General features: G+C 37.8%; 2 protein-coding genes across 4 annotated transcripts in view; both read left to right on the plus strand.

Annotated features, from left to right (window-relative positions):
* LOC109422264 (uncharacterized) overlaps nt 1-17,553 on the plus strand; it is a 60,458-nt gene that overhangs the window by 15,057 nt on the left and 27,848 nt on the right. The gene's annotated exons all lie outside the window — the stretch shown is intronic.
* Nucleotides 6,147-9,173, plus strand: LOC134290035 (uncharacterized). Of its 2 annotated transcripts, XR_009998811.1 has the most exons (3): nt 6,147-7,548; nt 7,614-8,701; nt 8,770-9,173. XR_009998811.1 is itself a non-coding variant. In XM_062856981.1 (2 exons), exons 1-2 carry the CDS (start codon nt 8,300-8,302, stop codon nt 9,121-9,123), a joined length of 756 nt encoding a protein of 251 aa, XP_062712965.1. In that variant the 5' UTR covers nt 8,140-8,299; the 3' UTR covers nt 9,124-9,173. The 2 variants fall into 2 exon arrangements, 1 of the variants encoding a protein (XP_062712965.1); XM_062856981.1 differs by lacking the exon at nt 6,147-7,548 and having other exon boundaries at nt 8,140-8,701.

The raw sequence follows: 17,553 nt of genomic DNA on the forward strand, positions 1-17,553 counted from the left end.
CTACGTCTGTAACGGTAACTTCTTGCATTATACAAAGCAACGATTTGTAATCTATTATGCCCAGTAAGTCTTTTAAAAGTTCAATAGGCAGTTTCAGATCAGTCGGGATATCCTAGGTCATCCAAACTGTTCTGGAGTTTAGATCCCATATTCTACGGGTGCAGTGGTAACTTCTTGCATTATACAAAGCAACGATTTGTAATCTATTAAGCCCAGTAAGTCTTTTGAAAGTTCAATAGACAGTTTCAGATCAGTCGGGATATCCTAGGTCATCCAAACTATTCTGGAGTTCAGATCCTAAAGTCTACGGGTGCAGCGGTAGCTTCTTGCATCATACAAATCAACGATTTGTAATCTATTATGCCCAGTAAGTCTTTTAAAAGTTCAATAGACAGTTTCAGATCAGTCGGGATATCCTAGGTCATCCAAACTATTCTAGAGTTTAGATCCTAAAGTCTACGGGTGCAGCGGTAGCTTCTTGCATCATACAAATCAACGATGTTGAAAGTCTTTTGAAAGTTCAACAAACAGTTTCAAATCAGTCGGGATATCCTAGGTCATTTAAAATATTCTGGAGTTTAGATCCTAAAGTCTACGGGTGTACCGGTAACTTCATTAATAATACAAAGCTACGACTTGTAATCTTTCATGACTTACTGAACATCTCAAAGTTTAATTGACAGCATCAGATCTGTTGAGATGTCTAAGGACATCCAAACCGTTCTTGAGATTACATGAACTTTTTTCATTGTACAAATCTACGATTTGTGATCTACATATTATGTCTATTATCTATTGTGTCTATTATCTATTGTGACCTTTAACTATCAACCCTCGAGCAATCGCGCTGTTGTATTTTGTACAACATGTTGAAATAATCTCGCTTTTCGTGTTCAGTAATTAGCGTAGTGTTGACGGTGGTGGGCAACCGCGCGAGTTACGGAAGGTTAAGTGAACATGATTTACTGCCTGTACTTCGACACTTATGCGACAACTGTGAGATGGAGTCTTAACAACCAGTGTTGCAAAACATCATCTCATTCATTTGAACATTAACCAACAAATCTTTCCAAACATTGTTCCTTTTATTCATGTTCAAAACGATTTAATTCAATCAGGACACCTATCAAATGAGAAGCGAATCCTTGTTAGTTGAATACATTGTCACTCGAATGAGTAGCTGGGCACGAAACACAAGAAAACCCTGCAAAATTCCGCCAGACTGAAAAAATATCGAATGTCGGGTCAAAGTTGGGTCAATTTTTATCGAATGTTGAGCCACTGTTGGACCAACATCGACCAAGTATTGGGTCCATGTTGGGTTTGGTGGCCAAAATAAAAATAGGTGAATGATAGGTTGATGTCGGGTTTGACGTCATCAATGATGGTGAAAGCTTTAAACCTTTAACCTTTCAGGACGCGCGCCATCAAGCAACCTAAACTGCACCGCGCTCACGCTGCATACGACAAGCGAGGTTTTTTGGTAGTGTTGTACTTTTTACAACAGCGCGCACGCTGAAGGGTTAAACAATAGCTTGGCAGTTTGTGTAACTTGTAGAAATTTTGAGTGACAGGCCAAAATCTTAAAATGTTGTCTTAAAATAATTCGTTGAGTTCATTTTCTAATATAAAATTAAGAAGGAAATTATTGAGTTAAATTTATAAAACATGGTTTTCATTTACGCGGATTTTTGAATTAACGCGGTTTTATTTTACGCGGATTTTTGAATTAACGCGGTTTATTTTTACGCGGATTTTTGAATTAACGCGGTTTATTTTTACGCGGATTTTTGAATTAACGCGGTTTATTTTTACGCGGTTTTTTTTTACGCGGTATGTATCCCCCTTATGTATCATCTTATCATAGAATTTAACCAAAAAAAAAAGCTTGGTTGATTGGTTAAATTTTGTGATGTTTATTCATGGAATACAAAAACAGCATGCTAAGTTTCCGGTAGGGAAAAAGAAGGACTTTGTAGAATTATATGCTGCTATAGAGTGCAGCTATGTGCTACTGCTACACGAATTTTCACTTGTATTCAATTCAAACAAACGTCATGTAAAGAAATCCCAGGTATTATTCTCTTAAATACCTGGGATTTCTTTACAAATTCTTTCAAGGACATCTCCAGAAATTCCTTCAGGCATTTATTCAGGAACTTTTCCAAGGATTCTTTCGGATATTCCTCAAGGGACATGCGCAGGAGTTTCTTTTTCGCGAATTCTTCCATGGACATCTTGCAGGGTTCAGATAGTTTTGTTTATGGTTTGTTCCAAGAAATGATTCAAGAATTCCTCCCACGATTCCTTCAGATTTTTTTTACAGATACTTCTGCAAGGATACATCGATGAATTCCTTCAGGAATTTTCCATAGCTTCCTTCAGTGGATTGCTCCAGAGAGTTTTTCAAGAATTCCTGTATGGGTTTCACCAGACATTCCTCCGGGAATTTCTCCTGGGATATCTTTAGAAGTTTCTTGAGTGATTGATCCAGTGCTTCTTTCGATGATTTCTCCAGGAATTTCCAGGAGTTCCTTAAATCATTGTACAAAACATTCTTTTGGGGGTCCATCCAAAAATTCCAACAATAATTCGCCCAAAAAATATTGCAGACATGGATGCCTTCATTTTTTTTCCTACAGAACTTCTTCCAGGAATTTGTTAAGAAAGCTTTCCTGGAATTTCCTAAGGAATTCATCTTGGGATTGCTTCCGGTATTCCTCCAGGTATTCATTCAAGCATTCCTCCAAGGATTTACTCGGGAATATCTTCTGTGTTTCTTTCAGAAACAACTCCAGGAATTATTCTAAAAAATCCTCCAAAGGTTCCCCCAGGAACACTTTTTAGAATTCCTTCAGGAGTTTTTCTTGAAATTCTTTCAGGAACTACTCCAAAAAATAATCCAATACTTCCTCCAGGAACTGTTTAGGAATTCCTCAGGATTTCTCCTGAGGTTTCTTCAGGAACTGCTACAGGGATTCCCCGAAGAGTTCTTCCACGAACTCTTCTTTGAATTCCTTCAGGATTTCTCCAAGCATTCCATCTGCAATTTCTTAAAAAAAAATTACTGGGATTTCTCCATGAATTTCTTCAGAGATTCCTCTAAGAATTCTTCCAGGGATCCTCTGGGAATTGTTGCAGTGATTCCTCTAAAAATTCATCCAAGGATTAATTCAGAAATGCGTATAGAGATTTCTCCAGAAATTCCTCCAGGAGTTCCTTCTAGAGATTCCTCCAGGAGTATTTCTAGAGATTCCTCTGTAATTTTTCTAGAATATCCTCCAGGAATTCCACCAAGAGTTTCTGCAGGGCTTAATTCGGGAGTTCCTTCTGTGACTCTTTCTGGAACAACTTATTTCAAACAACCTCCAAAGATTCTCCCACGAACTCTTTTAAGGGTTCCTCCGGCAATTCCTCTTTGTATTTTTCTAGGAATTGATTCAGTACTTCTTCCAGGAACTGCTCAGGGATTCCCTTAGTAATTCCTCTTGAAATTTCTTCCGGGTTTCCCTCTGGAGTTTCTTCAGAAACTCTTCTAAGGATTCCTCCCGAATTTGTTCAAGAACTCCATCTGCGACTTCCCAAAGAATTATTTCTGGTATTCCTATACGAATTCCCTAAGAAATTCATCCACGAACTAAAACTCCTCCAGAAACTTTTTTAGTCATTTTTCCAGGGATTTCTTCAGAAATTTGTTCGAGGATTTCTGCAGGAATTCCTCCACAGATTTCTCTAGAAATCCCTCCGGGAATTTCTCGGGTGATTTTTTCTGAAATTTATCCCAGAGCTCCTCTAGAGATTCCCCCAGAAATTCATCCATAAATTGTTGAAGGAAATTCTACAGAGATTCCTCCTAGAATTCCTTCAAGGATTCCGCCAGCAATTCCCAAAGGAGAATCTCCAGCAATTCCTCCAGGATTTTATTTAGGAATTTCTACAAGAACTATTGTAGGAAATTCTCCAGGAATTACCCCGAGAATTTCTTAAGGAATATCTCCAGCAATTTCTCTAGGAATTGATCCAGGAATTGCTCCCGGACATCCTTCAGAAGTTATGTCAACAATTTCTCTATGAGTTTTTCCAGAAATTCTACTGGAGATTTTTTCAGAAATTCTTCCCGGAAATTCTCCAGGAATACCCCCAGGAATTTTTCAGGGATTCCTCCAGGAAATCGTCCGAAGATTCCTCCAGGAAATCCCACAGAAGTTCCTCTAAAGATTCTTCCTGGAAATCCTCTAGGGATTTCTTCATAAATTCTTCCAGAAAATTCCTGGAGGAATACCATTAGTATTTTTTCAGGGATTCCCTCAGCGACTTCTTTACAAAGTTCTTCTAGGATTTCTCCAAAGATTTCTTCAGGAATTCCTTCGAGGATTCATCCAAGAATTCATCCAGAAATTCCGCTAGAAATTCCTCCAGGATTTTCTCAAGGGTTTTTTTTTTTCAGAAATAGAAAAATAATAGAATAGAAATAGGAATTAGAGATTCCTCCAGAATTTCCTAAAGGCATACCTCTAGGAATTTCTCCAGGCATTCCTCCAGGATTTTATCTAGGAATTTCTCCAGGAACTTCTCTAGGAATTACCCCAGGAATTTCTCCAGGAATTGCTCCTGGACATCTTGCAGAAATTATGTCAGCGATTCCTCTAGGTATTTCCCCAGAAATTTCTCCCGAGATTCCATCAGGAATTGCTTGAGGGATTCCTCCAGAGATTTCTCCATGGAATCACTTCAGGAAATTCTTTGAAGATTCCACTAGGAAATCTTGCAGAAGTTTCTCCAAAGATTCATCCAGGAAATCCCCTAGGAATTTCTTCAGAAATTCTCCAAGAATATTCTCCAGGAATACCTTCAGGAATTTTTCAGGGATTCCGCCAGGAATTACACCAGGAATTAATCAAGGAACTCCATCATAAATTATGTCAGCAATTCATCCAGGAGTTACTCCAGGAAATCCTTCAGGGATTCCTTCAGAAATTCTTCCTGGATTTTTTCTAGGAATACCTTCTGGAATTTTTCCAGAAATTCCACCAAGAAATCTTGCAGTTTTCCCTCCAGGAATCGCTACAGATATTTCTCTAGGAATTCCGTTAAAAACTCGTGCAGGAACTTTTTCAGGGATTTTTCCTGGGATTTCTCCAGGCATTCCTCCAGAGATTTCTCTTGAAATCCCTCCGGGAATTTCTCAGGGGATTTTTTCAGAAATTTCACCCAGAGCTCCTCTATAGATTCCCCCAGAAATTCATCCAGAAGTTGTTAAATTCCTCCAGAGATTCCCTCAAGGATTCCGCCAGTAATTCCCAAAGGAGATCCTCCAACAATTCCTTCAGGCATTTCTCCAGGATTTTATCCAGGAATTTCTCCAAGAACTATTCCAGGAAATTCTTCAGAAATTATCCCAAGAATTTTTTTTAAGGAATATCTCCAGAAATTTCTCTAGGAATTGATCCAGCAATTGCTCCTGGATATCCTTCAGAAATTATGTCAACAATTTCTCCAGAAATTCTTCTGGAGATTGTTTCAGAAATTCTTCCAGGAAATTCTCCGAAGATTCCTCTAGGAAATCCTCCACAAGGATTCTTCCTGGAAATTCTCTTGGGATTTCTTCATCAATTCTTCCATGAAATTCCTGTAGGAATATCATCAGTAGTTTTTCAGGGATTCCCCCAGGGACTTCTTTACAAACTTCTTCTAGGATTCCCCCAGAGATTTCTTCAGGCATTCCTTCAAGGATTTATCCAATAATTCATCCAGAAATTCCGGTAAAAATTCCTCCAGGATTTTCTCAAGGGATTTTTTCAGAAATAGAATAGAAATAGTCATTTCATCAGGAACTCCGCCAGGAATTTCTCCAGGAATTGCTCCTGGACATCTTTCATAAATTATGTCAGCAATTCCTCTAGGTATTTCTCCAGGAATGTCTCCCGAGATTCCATCAGGAATTGCTTAAGGGATTCCTCCAGAGATTTCTCCATAAAAAATTCTTTGAAGATTCGTCCAGGAAATCGTCCAGAAGTTTCTCCAAAGATTCTTCCAGGAAATCCTCTAGGGATTTCTTCGGAAATTCTTCAAGAATATTCTCCAGGAATTCATTCAGGAATTTTTCAGGGATTCCTCCAGGTGAATACCAGGGATTCTTCCAGGGATTTCTTCACAAATTTGTTCAAGGATAACCCCAGGGATTCCTTCAGATATTCCTTTGAGAATTTCTCCAGGAACTGCACTAGCAATTCCGCTAGAAATTCCTCCAGGAATCTCTCAAGGGGTTCTTTCAGAAATAGGAAAATAACAGAAATAGAAACAGAAATCTCTCAGAATTCTTCTGGAGATTCCTCTAGATATTCATCCAGTAATTCTTTCAAGAATTCCTCTAGAGATTACTCCAGAAATTTCCACAGGAATACCACTAGGAACTCCTCCATTTATTCCTCCGGGATGTTATCTAGGAATTTCCCCAGGAAATTTCTTCAGGAATACCTCCAGGAAATACCCCAGGAATTTCTTCCGGAATACTCCTGGCATCCTTCAGGAATTATGCCAGCAATTCGTCCAGGAATTTCTCCTGGAAATCCTCTTGGGATTTCTTCAGAGATTCTTTCAGGAAATTCTCCAGGAATACTTTGAGGAAATTTTCAGGGATTCCTCCAGACATTTCTCCAGAGATTCTTCCAGGAATTACTTCATGGATTTCTCCACGAATTTTTCGAGGGATATTCCCAGAGATTTCACCAGGGAATCCTCCAGAAATTCCTCCAAGGGTTCTTTGAGGAAATCCTGGAATTTCTCAAGGGATTTTTTCAGAAACTTTTCCAGCAATTCCTCTCACAATTCCTCTTGAGATTTCTTCAGGAATTTCTCCCGGAATTCTCCGAGGGGCTCCAAGAATTCACCCAAAAAATTGCTCAAGGAAATTCTTAAAAGGAAGTTTTTAATAAAAATAAATTTTTCTCAGGAATCCAAAAAAATATGAAATGGAAAAAGTTTCCCACAAAATGTTCCATCGTTGAGAAAGTTCATAAAAAAAAGCTAAGCCCAAACTCGCAAAAAGTTTTCAAAAAAATAATTTTGAGAAGGTAATTTCATAAGCTTTGATCGCTGAAAATTTTGGAATGCACTTATTTTTCGTTCCTGAGTTATGGCCAATTATGTGAAGAATGACCATATAATATATGCGAATCTCGAATAGAGATCCGTTCCTCAAGTGACCCATTTTGCCCCCTCTTTCCAAGAGCAGTCACGGTAAAGAAAGGGTTAGCGTCGTTGTCGTGAACATACATTATTATCAGAATTCAATTGACGTCCATCTGTATTGTAACTCAAGGCATTGTTGCTGCATTTATCATCTTGAAACTAGTGCGGTAACACATCGAGTCAGTCGGTCACATAGACACTGCATTGTGAGGCGAACCACAGTCTTCAGTTAGTGATTGTTCTGATCTGAAAACAATCCGACTGTGAAAGGTTTAAAACTTTGTTTGGTATTCAAGTACGAAAGTCAGTGTTAGGAATTTAAGGGAAAACATGAGCATTCATATTCTGCCACCTGAGGTCCGTTTTAATAAACAGTTTTTGATAAAGTCGTACACTAACATTTCAATTTTGTTTATTTTTAGATACTGGACACAATTTTTGAATATTTCCCGTTTAGCCAGCGTCTTCTGCTTTCCGGCATTTGTTTGTCATGGCACAAACTGATATTCAAACCACAGTTCTGCAAAAGATTAGTCCTACATTTAAACTCAGCAAAGGATCTTGTTGAGAAGCCTTACGCTAAGGAGATGTTTGTACATCCTCGTAATGTAGTGATAAACTGTGCTAATTTCACCAGCCATGAGTTGAGGTCATTGAGGGATTGCATGAAAGGTGCTACTGTGGATTTTCTCAAAATTTGTACAGCAAATAGTATTGCAAAACGTGTCGTGGATATGCTTTTAGGAGTCGTGCCGGAATTGAAAAGTTTGTATCTCATACTGAAAGGAGACTCGGAGAATTGCAGTGAAGTAGTCATACAAATCAGACATCAAAAACTACAATGTGTGGTTCTGAATGGAAATGGCAAATATGATATAGATTGTACGACATTGAATGCTTTGCAGTCAGACCGGATGCTTGAGAAAGTAATCCAAAAAATAAGTAGTCTTCAAGGACAACTAACACATCTAAAATTCGCCAGAACTTGCCAGGGTTCTCCCTACCGTGCTGCGTCAACATTTCATCTAATTACCGCTGGGACCGTTTGTTGGAGTTTAGCTTGATCAATTTACCTCCAATAGATAATCTTGAGAAAATCATTGAGCAAATGCCTTGTTTGCAGAAATTGACGTTACACGGATCTCCTAGTCATGAAACGTTTACTGGAAACGAAATCGGAACAGAAACACCCTTGTCAGAGTTAATTTTGGAAAAATATTGCATTGATCCGGTTTCGCTAAATAAGCTCCTCACTCATTCATCCATGACGAAGATTTCTCTACGGCAATGCACATTTAGTTCGCTGTTAGATCCTTTGAAGTCAAGTTCTATTAAAAATTTGAATTTCCAACCCACTACGACTCCAATACTGATGCCCCGTTTCCCGAGTTTGGAAATCCTAGATCTACAAGGCGTGAACGATAGGACATTTTATAGGGCTTTTTTGAAGATATGCGACTACTATCCTAAGCTGGAACGTCTAACGCTTGGCATGACATACGGGAAAAAGGTATGCATTTCCCGCAGTTACAGAGACTGTTTTCAAGAATTCATTTCGTTTTACTCTGAATTTTCCAGCTGAAACCGCATTCAAACAATGGGATTGTGAAAAAATCATTTTCGGCACTGAAAAAATTAAATAAACTGAAAGTCCTTCGTCTAGAGCGAGTGGATCTGACCGGTATCAACTGGAATAGGTGTGTAGGCAGCAAGGTGGAACACATTCATCTGAAATTTTGCAATATACATGAAGCGGGGGCCAAGAGTTTGATAGGAAGCTTCAAACACCTGCAAACATTCTATCTCGACTATTGCACTCTCGAAGTACCGAAAGCTAAATCGTTCTGTGAAGATGGATTGCGTAAGGTGAAACCACACTGCCAGATTTCCTTTCACGATGTTAGCATTCAAAACAAAAAAAAGAGGCGCTGACATCTGAGCTTCTCTTATGCAACATTTTTATAAATCATTGAATAAATATGTATTTCCAACATGGACTTTTCTTTCCTGAGGTTGCTCTCTTACACTTAGGGGCTGTTTTTTTTTTACTTGATAAAATTGTGTTTATTAATTGTTGATTTTGTGTAAAACTAGATACAATGGAAATAGTTACAATTCGACTCTAAGATAAAAATCTAATTCAATAATGTTCATAAGCCACGTAGACCAAATTTTAAACATCTCAGACCCTTTCCCCCTTCGTAGACTTTCGTCCATACAAAAATTTTCAAATTTGTATGGAGCGTAGACTTTGGCCAGAACCCCCTCATCCCAAAAAAAAATCCACGTGGTTTATGAATGGTCCCTCACAGGCAATAACACTATCGTAAATGCTATTAACATACTTATTGACTAATGTGATTTGGGTGCTTGTCACATGAGCAGTTGCTTTAACGTTGACGGAGTAATCTGTACTGAATCATGCCACGATACAATACTGATGGGAAACATTTTTTTTTTTATTATCGTACAAATTGGACTGAAGGGTCTCAGATTTTTATGAAAAATTTTCCACAGACTGGACTCATAAATACATGAACATAAAAAAATTGAGAAAAATTCAGGGTCGTCTATTTTTTCGTAAAACTCAGGTGGAAATTCTTTGTTTCCCCTTGACACTACTAACTTTGAAAAATCATAACTCGAAAACGAAGCATCATAGAAATAAAGTTTTGTTTAGAAAATGAAAGCAAACTTTCTCAGAAATCCAAAAAAAAAAATATGAACTGGGAAAAGTTTTCCACAAGATTTTCCACAGTAGAGATAATTCGTAAAGAAAAGTCGAAAAAACAACGCCCGAACTCTTAAAAAAAATATCAAAAAATATTTTCGAAAAGGTTATTCCATAAGCTTTATTCGCTGAAATTTTTGGACTGCACTTTTTTTTCGTTTTTGAGTTATGGCCAATTTTGTTGAAAAATTTCCAAATGTGTCATATAAGCCTTTTCTTTGAAAAATCATAACTCAAGAACGAAGCATCGTAGAAACAAAGTTTCCTATGATGCTTCGTTCTTGAGTTATGATTTTTCAAAGTGAATAATGTCAAGTGAAAAAAAAGGAATTTCCACCTATTTTCCGGAAAAATAGGCGACCCTGAATTGTTCTCATTTTTTTTTGTTCATATATATATCCATGAGGAATGCCTGTGGAAAAAGTTTCATGAAAATCTTCGACCTACACGTACGGTAATAAAAAAATGTCCAATACACAGTGTTCGAAATCGATGATTTTGCGATCAAAATTAAATAACTTTTTTTAGGTTGGTTGTATAGGTTTGGCATGTTCTACAAAGTTTTTCTGCATGTTAAAAGGCGTCTTTTGATAAAATGTAATAAATGATTAATCCCCCTAGAAGTGAGATGAAAATTTTATTTTTTCCAAATATTCTTTTAGAGGTTTGACGTCTTCGGCAAAATTGTAGCCCATAATAATAGAAAAAAATCGTAGAACACGTCAAAGCTCCACCTTTTACGGTTTTCGAGATATGGAGCGTTTTGTGCGAAGTATCCCTAAAACTAGTTTTTTCAGTGTAGCTTCAATAGATAAAATCCTACAGTTTTGTGACCTTCTACAAACTTGTTCAAGACGTCAAAATACACATTTCTTCCACAGATGTCAAGTCATTATTTCTTAAAACAAAAAAGTTATCAGCAAATTTATCATATTTTAAGGTGTACTTTCACCTTAAGTAACTATTTCCGGCGCAAAATGGCGCAGATGGCTCAGTCGGTAGTTGAAAGATTAGACTTTTTACTATCATTTGGGGATGGAAACCCTCGTGGGCAATAGTGGGAAAGGTGGTTAAAATACATGACAAAAACTAATTATTTTGCCTGTAATACAAGAAAAATTAATAAAAATTAATAATTTAGGAGCCCGCAGTAATTTTTACCGCATTAGGTAATTTCCGGCAATATTTTACAACATTTTTGAGCATGATTTATTTATTTATCTACTTAAATTAGCGACACTTTACACCAAAGGTGCATTCGTATCGTTTTTTAGCATTGTTTTTACCAAACAGAATATGGGTCATTCCACGCCAAGTGACCGACCGCTTGCAACCGACCATCACGGATTTGAACCAAATTTGGCTGAAACAATTGTTTAGATGGAAAAAGAAAAAAATCCAAATTTTGGTGCCGATCGGATCACCCCTCGTTTTGGCCAATATGAAAATTATCCTCTCTTTCTTTTATTTTTATCATTAAAACGATTGCACAAACACATTTTCAACCTTCGGCTTTTTTAAAGGAAATTGTTCAGGGAATCCAGAAAAAATATTATTTTTTTGACACAGTGTTGCCAGATATCATATTTTTCAATTTTAAAACTTAAAATCGATTTTTCTCAAAATAAGTATATTTTGATTTTAAAAAATTTGATTGCATCGTGTTTATCAGACGTTTTTCGATCGAAAAAGCTTAACTCCCCAAGGTAATTTGCGTCGTTCCTGAGATATAGCGTTTTTAAGAAAAGATATTATTTTTTTCCTATAAAATATCATATAAAATCAGGTGCAATTCATAAATTTCGTAAAAAAACATTGCTCGATGCCACATAAAGACGTTTTGTGCTTATTTGAACAAAATCGAGTATAAAAGGAATTAAAAAATTGTGACAGTGTTGCCAGTTTACCTTTTTTTTATATACCATGAAATCTAACCTTCAAGTGTTTGACAATGTACAGGTTATTCTGAAAAATCGCACCATGTGTGTTGCAAGATGTGTGAGCAAGATAAAAACAATACACATCTTCTCTAACGACCTTGTTGTTGGCCTTTTCTTAGACAAACAGACGTAACACCTAGAATAATTTTCGTGAAAATCCATCACCTAGTTCACACTACCATCACCTGGTGGAAATGTTTCACGATACACTGCATTGTGCAATATCGTCAACAGAAGGCACTCGTGTGAAACGTCAAACGCTTAGAAAAACGATGCGCGCAATTCTGGTTGTGAAAGCTACAACTATAAAGGTTTAAAAAAATCGTTAAAACCGTGGTCGATGGAAACTTCGTTAATGTTACGTCTGTTTGTCTGTGTTTTCTTGTTCAAGCACTGTTTGCAGTTCAGAAGGAATTTCTCAGCCTATATTGATGCATGGGAAATTCCTTGCCTGAATCGCTCAAGAAACCGGTTTTTCTTCAATCGCAGTACGCAGTAGCGAAGAAATGACAGTTCAAATGGCAGTCACCGAAGAAAGTTTCTGCCAGGAATCACTCAAGAAGTTTCTTGAGCGATTCCTTTAGAACTCGAAACTGCGCATTATGGTTCTATCTGACAAAATTCCCCCGATAATTGACAGTTATTGTTAGTTAGCAATAAAAAAATGGGTTATTGAAAAAGATGAGGATAAATTGTTAAAATATTGTGAAATTCATTTCAATTGTCATTTTATTCATTTCAACGATGTTGTAGATGGAAGTGTTGCCACACATGCCATTTTTATTGTAAACATCTAATTTACACGAAAGCTTTCGTAAATAGATAACACCAAATAAAAACAAATGATTTCTGTGTTTTTATACATATCGAGCACATTTGGCAACACTGCATGAGTATAAGCATAGATGGCAACACAATTCATTATTGCTACTCCATGGTTAATCGCAGCGAACGATTGTCGCTTTAGTTTGTGTGTTTGCCTGTCAGCGACGACAGCAGCCACTTTGATCACTCACCAGCATTCTTCACCATTCATTCATTCGCTTGCGATCAAAACTGCGACGAACGGCAACGAATATCCATGTCATGCGTAGTATCTAATATTATTTAATTCCAAAGGATATCATACTTCATATTTTATCATATTCCATATTTTCAGGTTCAGCTTCTGAAATTAGCTGTGGGTCATATCGAAATGACATTTTCAGCACTGTTGCTTATAAATACACTCATCAAATGTTTTCTTGAATATATTTTACGTCGATGTTGCCAAATGTACTAAACCTAAATAAAAATATACTTTTGGCTTGTTAATTAGATTTAATTCTAAAGTTCTAGTAAAATTAAGATTTCTACAGTAAATATTACATATTTGGCAGCACTTCCGTTCAGATAATGTTAAAATATATGAAATTTGTTTAAAATTGATGATCTCAATATATTTTTTTTGTTTAGTTCAACAGGTTATGCTAGTCGATTACGATAGACTCTCTCTCTCTCTTCTTGGCGTAACGTCCTCACTGGGACAAAGCCTGCTTCTCCGCTTAGTGTTCTATGAGCACTTCCACAGTTATTAACTGAGAGCTTCCTCTGCCAATTTTGCATGTGTATATCGTGTGGCAGGCACGAAGATACTATATGCCCAAGGAAGTCAAGGAAATTTCCTTTACGAAAAGATCCTGGACCGACCGGGAATCGAACCCGATAGACTCATAAATGATGAACTGGCAAAACTGTCACATTTTCTTAATCCTTCTTATACTTGATATTGTTCAAATGAACACAAAACGTCTTTATATTGCATCGTACAATGTTTTTTTGTGAAATTTATAAACTGCACCTGATTTTATATGATATTTTTCATAATTCATAAATTCATAAATTTATGAATGAATATTTTTTCTTAAAACCGCTATATCTCAGGAACGACGCAAATTACCTTGCGGAGTTCAGCTTTTTCGATCGAAAAACGTCTGATAAACACGATGGAATCAAAAATTTTGAAATCAAAATATACGTATTTTGAGAAAAATCGACTTTTAGTTTTAAAATTGAAAACTATGATATATGGCAACACTGTATCAAAAAAATAATATTTTTTCTGGATTCCCTGAACGATTTAAAAAAGCCGAAGGTCGAAAATGTGTATATGCAATCGTTTCAATGATAAAAATAAAAGAAAGAGGATAATTTTCATATCGGCCAAAACGAGGGGTGCTGCCACGGGCCGAGGGGTGATCCGATCGGCACCAAAATTTGGATTTTTTCTTTTTCCATCCAAACAAATGTTTCAACCAAATTAGGTTCAAATCCGTGATGGTCAATTGCAAGTTTTCACATTTTCTCGGTCACTTCATATGGAATGACCCATTGATGATGAAATGGTAAAATTTTCAGCTAAAAATATTGATAATTGCCAAAGTTGCAGCAGATTGAACATGACGGGTTTTGGGAGAAAAATTCAGCTCGGCTTTTTTTTTTGCTACTGAGTGTACATGATGGCAAAGAGCTCCAGGGAGGAATCACCGCGCCCGATGCCCCGAATTTATATCGACGGTGATGAAATCGAGGCGGTTAAAGAATTCGTGTACTTGGGCTCACTGGTGACCGACGACAACGACACCACCAGAGAAATTCAGAGGCGCATTGTGGCAGGAAATCGTGCTTACTTTGGACTCCGCAGAACTCTACGATCGAATAAAGTTCGCCGTAACACGAAGTTAACTATCTACAAAACGCTGATTAGACCGGTCGTCCTGTCTGGGCACGAAACATTGACTCTACGTGCAGAGGACCAACGCGCCCTTGGAGTTTTCGAACGGAAGGTGTTGCGTGCCATCTACGGCGGAGTGCAGATGGAAGACGGGACTTGGAGAAGGCGAATGAACCACGAGCTGCATCAGCTGCTGAGAGAACCAACCATCGTCCATACCGCGATAATCGGGAGGCTATGGTGGGCGGATCTCGTCATCAGGATGTCAGATAGCAACCCGACTAAAATGGTTCTCGAGACATCCGACCGATATAAGAAAACGTGGAGCGCAGCGACCTAGGTGGTTCAACCAAGTGGAGGACGATTTGCGGACCCTACGCAGAGTGCGGAACTGGAGACAAACAGCCATGGACTGAGTGGAATGGAGGCGGCTACTATGTACAGCAGCGGCCACCCCGGCCTTAACCTGATCGGTAAGGTAAGTCTAACAGAACTCCTGCAGAAGTTCCTCTGAGAATTTTTTGTTTCTTATTTCCATATAAAAATGTGTCTTTATATTTATTTGAATCCGAAAAGTCGATATAAACGTTTTCATGGATGATGATTTATATTTCAAGCCAAAATTCTAGTTATTTTATGGTTGCAGCCAAACTTCCATAACAATCGAATCGCTAGAAATAGAGATTTTGATCCCTAAACATGATTATTTTGTATGGAAAACGGCTCTGTCTTTACACTTATTTCTCGCACTGCATAACTTTTTTCATAAGCATCAGATCACTTCGCGGTCTTCTACAAAGTTTTTCAGGACACCTCAGGCTATGTTCTCACATTATCGGTTACATGGTTTTAGAAAAATTCGAGCTTGTCATAAGAGAAATGCTAAAAAGTGTGTTTTCCCATGTAGAATCCCATACAAACTTCAAACGCGATGCGCAAAACGTAGACACAACCGATCGTACCCTAATTTTGCACACCTATTTCGGTCCAGAATGGGATCAAAAAAGCTTTGATCTGATGGGATACCATTGAATTTTTCATTTTTCCATATAAACGATGACCCACTCTAGTGTATCCAAAAATACATTTATCGCCCAATCATGACGCAATTTGCCAGTTTCGGGTTCCGGATTTTTACCCGTTTAGTATTTTCCATACGGCATAGAATGAAATAGCTAAAAGATTAATGCCTTACCAGTGTGAAATCGCTTCAAGTGGGCTTTGAATTATTTATGTAGGTAGATGTTGATAATCGTACTACACGATTATCTTCCAACTACACCAGACATTTTCGGTGTTGACTTGATTAAGGTTAGTGTGTGGTATAGGCCAGCCTATGGTTTGGGCCAGCCTACTATATCACTGCTATTATGTATTGGTGACAGTCCATCGTGTACGTCAGGCAGTTCTACTGAGACGAGCCAGGCAACCAGTCGTGCTCGGCATGCTGGGTGATTGCTAGGAGCCATCCGCGATTTCCACATTGGCGAACCTGCCAGGTTTTGATTGTTTGATTTTTTTCCTGCAAAGCAAATCACCCAGTATGTCGCTTCAATTCCCGGGAGTGTAGGTATTTCAAAATAAAATGCGCAGTGAAAAAAAAAAACAATTGCAAGCGGATCCGAATGGAAAGTGATGCTAGACTACGGCTGTGATGTGTATGTGTTCGCTCGCGTGTGTTGACCTGCGAAAAAGAGCAGTAATCTTCCTTTCCAACAAGGTATTTTGCGGTAAATCACTAATCGAAACACGACGATTCGGAAGCATCTTTCTTGAAATCGTTGTGCAAATCTCCGTGCGGGGGAGGAGCGAGATGGTAAGCAAGTTAAAACATCCGTTTGGCAAAAGCACCGCTGCTTTTTCTTCTTTCTTCTCCATGGAGCCTTTCTGCCAGCTCGTATTTCGGACCAGTGACTAGAATATATGCCCTAACGCACCGTTGCAACGCGTGCGGGGTGCTCTCTCTCTTGCAGTTAGTGTCGTTTGTTTTGATCCAGTTTGAAATTTTTCTTCTTTACTGTATATGCAATGAGACCTTATAGAAGGTGCGGAAGAAGAGATAGCTATGCATTAATATGGAGAAAAATGTAAACACAAAAAGTGACGTCACTGTTTAACATGGGTTTTTATGGGAGCTCCTTTTGCTTGTATAGTTGTGGTTATATGATTTATACCATGTACGGGTGACACGAAGTATCTTCTTCCATACCCCTATTAAACACCCTCTCATTGCTGTATATGCTGTAAGCTTATGCTGTCAGCTGATTGAAAAGTATTGCCAGGGGGTGTCCTGATGAATTTTCGAAAAACTTCACAGAAATCGGAAGTTATCGTTGAAAGAATTGGCTTACTAAAGAGAGATTTTGTATTGTATTGGGCAATAATTGTTGGAACTCTCTCGGTTCAATGGAAATATTTTGACAGCAGTGAATGTCATGATAACCGTTTTGACGTTATTTATGGAATTAATACAATTTATTTCGACTCAAGTATCCAAACATGATGTGTCATGTATGCTATAGGAAAGTTATTTTTTACCGTTTGGTGTTTATCTGTTAAGTAATTTAACTATGTATTGTACTTATTTAATGTTGTTTAAGGTAAACCCATGCTGTTACAGAGCAGATTCGCACGTTTAGGCTTCGTTGCTTGGAATGTTTTGATGGCTTTCGCAGGTTGAGGCATGAAACAACTTATTTTGCTTTTGCTTGAAATCCGAAGTGACCGGCGGTGCGAAAATTGTTTTTTTACCTACTTCGAAATGTCGCAACTCAACTTGAATTGGTGCATTTTGTAGCTCTTAATTAACTTAATGATGCGCAACCAAAATAGATTCAAATTTTCTTCGCAGCTGTAATTCGCATGTGCTTCAAGCGACTACTTCGATTTAGTGTTGCGACGACCATAAAATCATTCAAATATTAAAGACTGATGTCAAAATGGCTTATGTCAGATTGTCGTGCCATCGAAGCACTAAT

The sequence above is a fragment of the Aedes albopictus genome, chromosome 3 (assembly GCF_035046485.1).
Source record: "Aedes albopictus strain Foshan chromosome 3, AalbF5, whole genome shotgun sequence".
NCBI classification, from domain to species: domain Eukaryota; kingdom Metazoa; phylum Arthropoda; class Insecta; order Diptera; family Culicidae; genus Aedes; species Aedes albopictus.

What these genes read in the sequence shown, in the direction of transcription:
- LOC134290035 (XM_062856981.1), top strand. Translation starts at nt 8,300, where the DNA reads ATGCCTTGTTTGCAGAAATTGACGTTACACGGATCTCCTAGTCATGAA. An exon ending in GCATGACATACGGGAAAAAG is followed by an intron (nt 8,702 to 8,769) that starts GTATGCATTTCC and finishes TGAATTTTCCAG; the next exon opens with CTGAAACCGCATTCAAACAA.